Source organism: Biomphalaria glabrata, chromosome 7 (genome assembly GCF_947242115.1).
Source record: "Biomphalaria glabrata chromosome 7, xgBioGlab47.1, whole genome shotgun sequence".
In the NCBI taxonomy this organism is placed as follows: Eukaryota; Metazoa; Mollusca; class Gastropoda; family Planorbidae; genus Biomphalaria; species Biomphalaria glabrata.
Genome location: NC_074717.1, coordinates 23,276,429 through 23,289,386, shown reverse-complemented (window position 1 = coordinate 23,289,386; position 12,958 = coordinate 23,276,429). Strand labels below are relative to the sequence as shown.

Genomic DNA, 12,958 nt, shown 5'->3' with positions numbered 1-12,958 from the left:
CATGATATTTTCAACTAGGCAGCTTGTATTTTCTCTCTGTCTTTCTTTTAATTCCCATCCAAGGACCCTCTTCCTGTTTTCATAATTTGGATGTTCGTTTAATGATACCTTAACATCCCCTCCCTCCCATAGATGCTAATAATTCTTTTCATGACTATGACACTCTCCCCCTTCCCACCACTGCCTGTTTGATAGTTTGTGACACTACACGCTTAGCTCATCTGGCGTGATCACCTGCAGTGGGCATGGTCTCTGGCTTCAAATTAGCAGCCCACACTTTTTCTTTCATTCATAAATTATATTATCTAGATATCTCGATCTAGGTCATGTTTATTCATTGAAAAAAATCATAGACTTATTAATCCCAGTAATATTTCTTTTTACAATTTTGCTGTGTTCAAGGAAGAAGAATTAGCTGAATTCATTATTATTTGTTTGGACACCCCCTTTTTAAATTTTATTTAACAGCTTACGGTATAAATGTGATTGGAATGTCTTTCTAAAGATGTTTGGAAGCTTATTTTGAAATATCCATCAGCCTACGATCAAACAGGCTCATAATATAGCCTTCATCCCTTATATGGGTATGAATTGCCGAGGGAGGTTAAAACAATAGCTTTACATACATGGTTACCAAGAATCAAAAAAACTGCCATCTGCTTTGGAAAAACGGAACAAAATTACCGGAACTTATCTTAAATTGGACATGCGCAGTCCCGAAACGTCGTTTTTAGCTCCAAACATAAAAACAAATGAATTACAAACAAAAAAAGTGACCCGTTCAAGGAAGGAGAATTCAGGACAGAAGACTCAAAAGTAAAGTAGCAATTATACATAAAACACTGAACAAAAATCTTCAAATACAAAAACAAAATTTAATAAAATACTCAAAAAGACACAAAGATAAAGGCACATTCCTCGTACCATATGCTAGGACAAATTTGTACAAATGCTTCTTCTTCCCTAGTGCTATTAGAGCATGGAATGGATTGCCTGAGCTAGCCAGGAAAATCAGTGACTTGGCAGAATTTAAGTCATTGGTTAATATGCATGACTAAATGCATGACACATAGGACGAAATCATCTTCTTTTTTGAAGTAACGTCTGTATTATATAAGATAAAGATAAGACATAGCCCCTCACATGAAATCATTAATATGTTTTCAAATTATGCATAAATACGAACACAAAAATAAAAATATGAACACACTTATTCTACCAAAATTAGGTCAATGGGATAGTGACTTCTACACCGACTTTTAGACTTATTTTATGTTTGCATGATTAGATGTGTGTTGAATGTTTGTGTTTTTTGTTTATTTATTTTAATAAATTTCTAATACAGATGATCTTTTGTAGTATAGTACAGGCTAGGATAACCATTATTGCCTAAATAGTTGAATCCTCTATATTCTCTCTAAAGAAATCTAGATCTATCTAGTAAAACTAGTAGGTCTAGATCTAGGCATTTAACTTTATTCAATGTATCAAGCTCACTCCAAACATTAGCCCATTTATTCTCTATTAAAAAAAAAAAAAAAAAAAAAAAAAAAATATAATATAATATCATTAACACTGATGTCCAAAACTGGCTGTTTGAAATAAATTTTGGTAAACAATCGTAATTTAATACAAACACCCTATTAAATTTTTTTTGTAACAACTTGGCTTATGAATCAAATAAATCAGCTCCAAAAAAACAGAATAATTATTGCCGGGCTCATTAGCATAGACTTAGCCAACCAAAAAATATAGTCTTAACCCTAGGAAGAGGTAAAGTCATCCTGGTAACATAGGAAAAAACAACAACCTGACTTAGACATTTGAAATTCTTTTCTTACATAAAAAGACAACTAAATGGAAGGAAATTAGGTCAGAATCATTGGAAAATGGACAAGCACATTATACAGCACGCTAGTTTCATATTAAATATCAAAATAAAGATTTAATGACCACAAAAACAGTGAGTGTTCAAATTCATGTAATGTCCGGATTAAATAAACTGCTCTAGATCTAAAATTTTAATCTGATTACTGATATGATTTATCTGTAATTTAGAATCTAGGTCTAGAATCATCTAGATTCTAGAAAACACAGTCACAAATGTAACTTGTTACAAGTAACCCACCCACCGAACAGGCTGTGATTTCATGCTCTGGCTATAATTTAAAAAAAAAACAGTAATGGAAAAGTGGTTTGAGTGCTGGGACAAGTCCTAAAATAAAAAAGCTTGTATGGAGTCTTGGGAGCGCATGAGGTGCCCTGACTGCACTTCCCCGTGGTGGAGGCTGTCCAGGCCTGATCAAGCTATTATACTAATTATAGCACAGTGCAGGACAGGCCACTGTCCTGTTGGCTCATATTTCTCATGGCAATGGCCAAATTTTGACTCATGGTACCCCCTGCTGCGAGGAAAAAGAGGTAACCGTGTCTCATATTCTTTTTGACTGCCTCAGACTTGCTGATCTCCGCCTCAACAGTTCTGGGAAACCAAAAATTCTCGACCTGTATGGTGACATGTATGCACTACACAAAACAGCAGGGTTTCTGTCCAGGGCTTTTGCAAGAGAGGATTTGAGCCTCTCAAGCCCTAACTCAAATGGAGTTTGATGATGATGATGATGACCAGTAATAATAATTTAATGACTAGATTATCTAGGTATAGATATCTAGGTATCTAGATATCTAATAATAAATGGCTCTAAATCGAATCAACACTTGAGGTTAAAAGAATGATCTTAGGTCAACTATTATTTCTAATTTACATAATTTACAAAACTGCATTATCTCAACCTCAGGAAAACAACTCAGATAATTTGTAATTTTGATAATAATTGGGCTTATTGGGGAAAGTAAAGGTGGTTGGTCGTGGTGTCGGCCCAGTAGCGACCTTAGGGGGTGGCAAGTGGGGCAACTAGGACTTGTTCCTCAATATTTTGGAAGCTTTTTCCTGCATCTATGTGATACTAATTACCATGTAAGCTCTTAGCATGACATTTTTGGTTTCAAAATACCCTTCAGTTTCGGTAAAGATAGCTTCTTATAATCTGTACATTCTATGCGGTTATCACTGTTTAACAGTGCACCTTGGTATAAAATAAAACACTTAGCCAAAAGCAGCCAATCAAAAATTGTTTATTTCATAAATAAAGAGTCATACAGTTCTGTTATGTCGCATTGCAGTATAAAAAGAATTGGTATGTATACAGTTTAAATATACTGTTACTTTAGTCCGCTATAGACAAAAAGTTTGACGATGAAATTCATTTTTCCCCAGTAGGCTACTGTACAATAAAAAAACAACTACAACAACAACAAAAAAGGGGGAATATATGTTTTGTTCATTGGGAATTGGGATCTGCGAAAGTCAATGGACCATAGTAGCTCTTATTGAACACTTAGTTCTAACACCAAAGACTAAAGAGAGTATTTTCTTTTCCTATTAAGTTGTTTGACATGATACTGGAGGCCAATTAGCAAACATAAGCTGCTGCAACTGGAAACATCTTGATAAAAAAATTCAGCAGCACAAGGTTTCTGTAAATCACGTTAAAATTTTTGTAAAATGTTTTAAATGTTTGGGATGTTCCTTCAGAGTTGAAGATAATCTACTTCCTAGTCCAAAACTCTTGCAGAACAACAGGGGATAGCATCAGGCAGGATATGAACCCGGGACCATTGAGACGATCGAGCAACAGTCCGGCATGCATACCACTCGGCCAGGCAGTCATCAATACTTATAATTATGAGTCATCGTGATTGGATTAAACTCCAATGCCCTAGGGTAAAGTTACACTTTCAGACCTTGCGATCTAAAGGACAGATTTGGTCCACGGTTAAACAAAGTCAGGTACCCTTTAGAGCCGGGTGAACTCAGGGGCGCCCTAAAAATCTTGCAATTCAAAATCCCAGTCTTCACTGAGATTCAAACCCAGGTTCGGAAGACAAGTGCTTAACCACTCAGCCACTGCTCCAAATGATATTGCAATGAATAACTTGATGCTAGAACAAAATATAAAAGAAAAACAGCATTCGTGCGCAGTCTTAGCAAGAATTCTAGCAATTGTTCAGTACCTTTCCAAAGAAAAAAAGCACATTTTGTGGGAGAACAGAGAAAGCTTATGCACCGAACAACGTTCAGTTTTTAAACTTGGTTGAGATGCTTGACGAATTTGACCCAACCATTCAAGAACGTCTTCGATGAATTAAGAAACGCAGAGGCTCACGGCCATTATATCGGATAAAGAATTATAAACGAGATTATTGACCCATTGTCATTCTTTCCCGTTATCCTTGACTACACGCTTGATGTTTGCCACAAAGAGCAGATGTCTTTTACGTAGCGTTTAGGGGATGTATCAGATCCAGAAGTTAAGGTGGAGAGCTTGTTTAGTTAGAAGGCCAGTACTTTAGTACGGTAGTATGTTTTGTAACAAAAATAAGACCTACAGCGTTAGAGGCGGACGATCCCGTCTACCCTTAGGGTTAAGAGACCACATAACACCCTAATCATTACCCTTGGCTAAGTAACAGATGACCTTAACAATATATGTTCTATATAGAGCCCAAGGTCTGAAAGGGGAACTATTTTTTTCTAGATGATTGCAAAATATATAAATTTATAGTCTAACGACCACATCAAAGGAAATATATCTAAACCATGTTTTTATTTTAAAATTTCGTCCTTAAAATCATTTTCTATTTACACTAGCACAAGGACACAAGCCATTTTCACTTTTCCCATGCTCCACATTTTCATTCTCGGCTTGCTGGCATCACACGTAAATGACTACAGCTTTACCTATAGTCCTACCATATAGCTGGTTGTGCTAAGAAAGAAAATTGTCTCTGCTGTGTAGGAGAATGGGAGGTGTTATTCCATGCTCTCTGTTTTTTTTTCTTAGAGCGTCCACTCTTCTAGGGCTTTTTTTCCCCAGTAACGCAACTCTACTAGCACGGCAGTGCGTCGATATGTCACACCATAGCCATTTGGTACCCCATTAACTGGACTATCGATAAGTATGATTATTTATCATCCAGCTAACAACTACTGCAGTTGTGAAAATGTGGATGGTCAGAGGGATAAACAAGGTGGGTCAGAGGTCCAACGACTAACAATGATTAGTCAACCAGCTACAGGTAAAACTGTAGTGACTTTACTCTGCTGTATAGAATTTAGCCCTTGTTATGTAAAGGGAGAGTGATCCTTAAAGGATTACGGGCACGACATGGCCTAAATTGTGCCGATGTACCTAAACTTAAAACTCAAACTCTGCTGTGCATGGTCTAAAAAATTGTCAAAATCAGAAGAGAGCGTGAAGATTCCTCCCCATCTATGCCCATTAAGCATACTAAAAGAGTGGAGACACTCTAAAAAAAATGGTAAGAGAGAGCTCGAGACATACGCTGGCAAGACTACCTTACAAATAACCATGTTCTGCTAGAGTCTGGTTCAGGCGCCTATCCCATAGGGGTGTCCGCATGCCGAAGGTGATTTTTTTTCCAAGATTAAAGGAGGATGGCATAAAAGATGTGCCACCTGGAAGCACTAAAAAGATAGAGCGTAGAGGATAGTAGGTGGCAGAAAGAGATAGCTGGAGAGTTCTCATAAATAAAAATACACAGTCAGATAAAAGCAGTAGCCAATACAAAACCCAAAAGAAAAATCTTACTCTGGAATAAATGTAACCTGACACAACTACACCAAGCTGCACTAAACTTTCAACAAACATTCTTATTAGAAAAAGACATTAACCAACCAGTCGATGACCTCTGGAATTTCATTAAAAACCATCTTAACCTATAGAAAATCATATACCAACTAAATACACATCAAACAAAATAAATAAATGCTGGTTTAATAATAGACTAAAGAAGCTTTGTAAACAGAAGGAAAACCTCTATAGAAAATTTAAAGAAACTAATGCAGAAAGAGTTTACAAAAAGTATATAAAAATTAAACACTTAACCCATAAAGTAAGCAGACAGCTGCAGAGTGAATACATAAACAATGTAATATCTAAAGATAACAACAAAAACCTAAGGTCATACATTAAGTCTAAGAAAATGGAAACAACAGGCGTAGCGCCATTAAAAGATGAACATAACATAATACATAATGATAATGAAACTAAAGCAAACATTCTAAACAAATACTTTGCATCAGCATTCTCAGCCCCAGGAGACAAAGACATATTACTGAATTTGAACCAAGTAGACAACATAGAAGCTATAGTAGTACAAGAAAATGGAATTCAAAAACTATTAGCCAACACCAAACCAAATAAAGCTTCTGGACCTGATGGTATTCCAGCTAGATTACTCAAAGAACTAAGTAATGAGCTAGCCCCAGTGTTCAAAATACTCTTTCAGGCTTCACTTAACCAGGGCAGAGTACCAAAGGACTGGAAAGAAGCTAATGTCACCCCCCTATTTAAAAAAGGAGAAAAATCTGACCCAGGGAACTACAGACCAGTATCACTTACCAGCATCACATGTAAAATCCTAGAACACATAATATGTAGCAACATCATAAACCACTTAGACAAACATAATGTCCTCACACCATACCAACATGGCTTTAGAAAATATAGATCATGTGAAACACAACTAATAGGACTAATTGATGATTTTTCAAAAGGTTTAGATAATAGTGAACAAATAGATGCTATTTTACTAGATTTTTCTAAGGCTTTTGACAAAGTTCACCACCATAGTTTGCTTAAAAAATTAAAATATTTCGGCATTAATGGTCCACTGCATCAGTGGATTAAAGACTTTCTGATAGGGAGAGAACAAACTGTAATAATAAATGGCTCTAAATCAACACCGATAACAGTAAACTCAGGTGTACCTCAAGGTACAGTCTTGGGTCCACTACTATTTTTAATTTACATAAATGATTTACCAAATTGCATTAGTTCAGGAACAAAAGTCAGATTATTTGCAGACGATTGCATAATATATAGAACAATAAAAACAACACAAGACACAGATATTTTACAAAGAGAATTAGATGAATTACAGAAATGGGAATCAAATTGGAGCATGTCTTTCCACCCAGAAAAATGTCAGTTGTTAAGAGTAACAAAAAAACTAAAACAAATTAATTCCACTTATCTTATTCATGGCAAACCAGTATCACAGACTAAAAACGCAAAATACCTAGGTGTTATAATAAATGAAAAACTATCATGGAATCCACATATTGATGAAACTACAAAAAAATCAAACAAAGCATTAGGATTTATTAAAAGAAATTTCTATAAATCAAATAAGAACATAAAACTAAAATGTTACTTAACCTTGGTTAGGCCAATAATAGAATATGCATCCTCCGTTTGGGACCCCTCAACTCAAGAAAACATTAAGAAACTTGAACAGACACAAAATAGAGCAGTGAGATTCATAACAAACGAATATTCACATTTGACTAGAGTAACACCTTTAGTAAAATCACTAAATTTAGAAAGCCTTCAGGACAGAAGGCTCAAAAGTAAAGTAGCGATCATACATAAAACACTGAACCATAATCTTCAAATACAAAAACAAAATTTAATAAAATACTCTGAAAGACACAAAGATAAAGGCACATTCCTCGTCCCATATGCTAGGACAAATTTGTACAAATACTCCTTTTTCCCTAGTGCTATTAGAGCATGGAATGGGTTGCCTGAGCTAGCCAGGAAAACCAGTGACTTGGCAGAATTTAAGTCATTGGTTAATATGCATGACTAAATGCATGACGCGTAGGACGTAATCATCTTCTTTTTTGAAGTAACGTCTGTATTATATAAGATAAGATAAGATAACCCATTGGCATTCATAAGCACACATTTGAGACTCAAAAGAAGATCCCTTGCTAAAGACAGGAGCAGACAATAGAAAAATGTGATGAAATATACAGGTCACAATCTTGTTTGTGTAGTTATGTTCTGCACTGTACTGCTTAACCTTCAGAATAGAAGGCAATGCCTTATTATTTTTATCTTATAAATTACATTTTTAGACATTCTTTCAAAAAGGAAGATAAAATGTGTTTATGTTGATCTAGTCATGCATGTTAACTTTTCAGTGCAAATTATTTTGATTGAAAAAATGGAGCTTTCTGGGATGAACAAAAAACACTAAAAACAATATAGTCTTGTGTTTTGAAATCTTTAAAGCCTATATAGCCAAGGACATAGTATGTCAGGAAATTGAACATATTTTATTGAATGAAAGTACTTACCATCTGAAATTTGTAATTTGTCCTTACAGAATGCCTTTCATTGGCAAGAACATGCCCATTGTTGTCATCAGCATATAGCAAAGTATTGATACACCCTTCACACAGTCTACACACCTCACACACATTTCTGATTGATCGTAGAAAAGACAGGGCCATCGCTCAATACTTGTATTACCAGTAAGTAATTAGCATTAAGATTAGGAGTTTCATTTGACAACCTTCTTTGGATCAATGACTATTTCAATCTCATTTTTGTTTTGCTAATTGATTTTGCTTTGTTGTTTTTTTTTCTCTTCATTTTTTAGCAGTCCCTGAAAGGGGATTGACCGTTATTAGTTTTGTATTGTCTGTCTGTCCCATTTATATTGCAAAAACTAGAAAAGATATTGAAAATCTGATATCATGATATATTTTAGATCTTGCCAGGTTCTGGTGCCTGAATTACTTGACTTGGACTCCTGTGCACTCCCAGGGGAGCATGTTTGTTGTTTGTAAACTGTTTGACATGTTGCAGATGCTCCTTCAGGGTTGAAGATAAGTCTGAACAACAGTCCAGCCACAACCACACCTCTCCATCAAACTCGGTTCTGAGCAGTTTTATTTTTATAGGCTTTTGTCTACTTTTCTCCCACGAATTGACAGTAGTTATCTTTTCTGGCCACCTAATTCCTAATATCTGGCGTAGGCATCTGTTAACAAAGGTCTGGAGCTTTTCCATATTTATTTTAGTGACTCTGCATGTCTCTGAACCGTATAGAAGGACAGATTTAACGTTTATATTATAGATTCGTATCTTGTTATGTAAAGATAAAGCCTTATAGTGCCAAATTGCTTGAATAGTGAAGTTCTAGTGCAATGGCTACCTTTTTCTTTTCTGAAAGCAAGACATTTAATTTTTTAATTAAAATTAAATATCCAAGCAGTTTTTAAAAAAATATAACGTTTTTACAACTATTCACTATTAATAGTAAAAAATGGGAGACTATATTCCGAAAGGGGAAAAGACGCTATTAGTTTTGTGTGGCCTGTCTGTCCATCTTTCCGTCCGTCCTGTTGAGATCTCAGAAACTAGAAGAGAAAATGAAAATCTGACATCATGATATTTTAGATCATTCAAAGTTCTTTTGCAACGGCTACTTTTTTCTTTTCTGAAAGCAAAAAATCTAATTTTTTAAATCAATTATGCAAGCAGTTTTTTCATAAAAATACACCATTTTTATAATTATTCTCAATTAATATGCATGACTAAATGCATGACACGTAGGACGTAATGATCTTCTTTTTTGAAGTTACGTCTGTATTATATAAGATAAGAAGAATAGTAACAAACACTAGATGCTTTTTAGTAATGGAGATGACTGCTTACCATATTTTTAACACATTTAGGCAAATGGTTTTAGAATTTTGATCAAAAAATAATATTTTTTTTACATTTGTATTGCTAAGATATGTAAGTTCTTTCATACTAAATACTACATTTACAAAATAAATTGTTAACTTTTTTTTTAAAGAGAAATAATCTATTTACTATGCAAACAAGTTGGACATAATTTAAAATAAGTAGTTTTTCAAATTATCGCGTGAACTGCAGAGCATCCATAACACCGACAAGTCACAAAACTAAAGGAATTTTTTTTTTTTTTATGGAAATGTTCTTTTACTTGAGGCTTTGAATAAGAGATTGACCCTTTACAAAACAATCAAAACAATTAGATACCGGTACTCATTATAAGACATCAATTAGGCCAGGTTCACATCTAACTTCACTTTCACTTTCACCTATCCTTTGATCTGCTGGACCTTTGGGGCACCACACAGGATCTGTCAACCTTCTTTCTCCATTCTACTCTGTCATTAGCCTTTGATAGAATTTCATTATGATATTCTTTCTGAAAATATTGAAACCTGCCTTTTTACCTGCCTGGGTGGACCAAATCGGAGGCCAATTTTGAGTTTGTGTTTCCACACAAACTGTCTTTGTAACTTTGTTTTGTACATTTTTTTAAACATTATCTAAAATAATTTTATAAAAAATATTTGTATTACTAAGTTAAGTGTTTTTTGTTATACAATCTACTAATATTTTAAATAAAATGTTGTTTTTTAAAGAGAAAGAATGTATTTAGTATGTATATAGCTCAAATATATTTTAAAGCAACATTTAATAAGCAATGTTTAACATTATATTATAAAAGCACATTGTGTGATTCCATTCTATATAAATATCAATGAGATAATCATTCAATAACGTCAGTTAGTCCAGGAAAAAACAATTGATATCTAGCTGGACACAAGTATTATATATAACTTCAAGTTTTTATTTTACGCTTTCTAAGTGCTCAATGTGACCACCACCTTCGGTGTGGACAACATGAAGGCGAAAATGAAAATTCCTCCCAAATGAACTTCAAGATGTCCCCATCCATTGTGTGGATTGCAGCTGTTCTTTGATCTTTCATGTCATTGATATTTACTGCCAACAGTGGAACAAATACTTTGTCTTTAACATACCTCCACAGGAAAAAGTCGCTCACAGTGAGGTCGGGGAACCTGACAGGTGAAGCGCAGAGAGCAAGGTCTTAAGCTCCTCTTCTACCGGTCCACCGTTGAGGCATGTTTTCATTCAGATTAGTTTGAACCTTGAGATGTTAATGTGGCGGTGCCCCATCATGTGTAATTTGAATCTGCTTGCACTGAAGCAAGCAACCAATTTTGGAGCATTTCGAGATAGACTTGTTCTGTAAGCGTGTTTCTTCTGCTGAAAGGCCTATAATAGTGTTTCTTCTGCTGATAGGCTTGTACTGTAACAGTGTTTCTTCTGCTGATAGATTAGTACTGTAACAGTGTTTCTTCTGCTGATAGATTTGTACTGTAACAGGGTTTCTTCTTCTAATAGACTTGTACTGTAAGCGTTTTTTTTCTGCTGCAAGGCTTGTCCTGTAACTGTTTCTTCTACTGAGAGTCGCCATTTGAGAGTAAATAAAGTGATTTTCCTACAATGACATTTAAATTGACAAGTTGAAATAGACACCTAGTTAAATAAGGATAACTCCTGCATCAAATGACTACCATTTCAGTCCATGAATAAATTTGTGTTAAGTTTGGAGCATTCTTTTTAATAATATTAATATTAACAATGTAAAATAATAACATTAAATTATTAATGTATCTCCATTATTCTCCATACCCTGTGGTACCATATCGTCAGTTGGCCAAACAATACATACAATAGCAGCAACTCATACATATACATGGTTGTTGATAGTTTGTAATTCATAGATTCTGGTATTCATATTTAAAATTTTGAAACCTGCCTGAGAGGACCAATTCCACACAAACTATCTTTGTAACCTTGTTTTTTTTTCTTAGGGATCATGAAAAAACATTACGCCACAGAAATCTTTCATTGGTTGAAATGCCTGATTACTCCTACATAGGTAGGTTTAACTTCATTTCTGAAATTTTAAAAAATATTAGTAATTGTTTCACTACACTCTCCTTTTTAGGGTTTAACATTTGCAAAGATCTCCGGAACCCCCCCCCCCCCTCCCACCCCACTGGTGATACTTTGTACTTTTGTGTTTATATTGCTCAGAATGAGAACATAAAATAGCTGGTTAATTTGTCGCTAGATTTACAGATGAGGCTCAAGTTTCACTACTCACTTAGCCATGAAAAAATTAAAATTGTAAATGATGTAAAATATATATTGAAAATGATTTGCATTTAAATAGCCAGTTTTTTAACACATATATTGTAATTCTTGGTTATGTTTTACATTTTGAAATATGCTTTACAAATTTATTTTTTTTTTGTCACATAAAGTAGAACGAAGAAGAAGAAGAAGTCACATAAAAATAAAACTATTTGGACCTAGTGGAAAATACTGAGATATGGAAGATTAAGTACAGTGAAAGGCAATCAATAATTGTATCAGATTCAGGAGATCCTGAGTTGTGAATATTACCATCAGCCCAATATTTTTGGATCTGAAAATGGGTTGTTGGTCTAAATAAAAACAAACAAAATATAAAAAGAAAAACTTATATTAGGTAAAAAAAAAAACATTGAATAAAGATTTATCATCCGTTTTCTATATAAAAGAACAAATTAATAATTACGAATTGATTAATTTTTTTCATTGATTGATGTGTTGTAATCGACAATAAATAATTGTGCAAAGTTTCAAATTGACCAGAGAATGGGACATGAGAGAAATAAGGTGTACAAGATTTGTACCAGACAGACTGAGTCGATATAAACTTACTTACTATAAACTTTGTCATTGCCAACTTAGATATTTGTTATTGTGAACTAGCAGCATAGATATTTGTTATTGACTTTCTATGTTTTGCATTAAAAAAATAGCTCTCAAAATATAATTTTTTTATACAGATGGTAGACCAACAGAACTTGGTGACATGCAAAAATTAAGACAAGAAAAAAACTATGCATTGACGGTATGAACATTTGTCATGGCAACTTAAATCTGTTCTTCAACATTTTTGTTTCATAAACTTGATTTGATTTGAACTCCAATATTTCAGAAACATATTGTTCAGCTTTTAGAAGAAATGAAAATGGCTCAAAATGAACTTATAGCCAACACAAGACAAGAAGAAGAGACTCAGCAGAAAAGATTAGCGTCAGCTCTAAATGCCAAAGGCACAGACTTATGATCTTTATGTAGAATTTTTCCTTTTAAAATAAAAAAAATTGGTGATTATA

At 34.2% G+C, this 12,958-nt stretch overlaps 1 protein-coding gene across 2 annotated transcripts in view; it reads left to right on the top strand.

Annotated features, from left to right (window-relative positions):
- Positions 1-12,958, top strand: part of LOC106073676 (uncharacterized) — a 13,942-nt gene extending 984 nt beyond the window's left edge. For both annotated transcript variants that reach the window (XM_056034263.1, XM_056034262.1), the window contains exons 2-5: positions 8,260-8,407; positions 11,600-11,667; positions 12,626-12,690; positions 12,778-12,958. In XM_056034263.1, the coding sequence (XP_055890238.1) occupies positions 8,260-8,407; positions 11,600-11,667; positions 12,626-12,690; positions 12,778-12,909 (413 nt within the window). In that variant the 3' untranslated portion in view covers positions 12,910-12,958. The remainder of the gene's footprint in view (positions 1-8,259; positions 8,408-11,599; positions 11,668-12,625; positions 12,691-12,777) is intronic.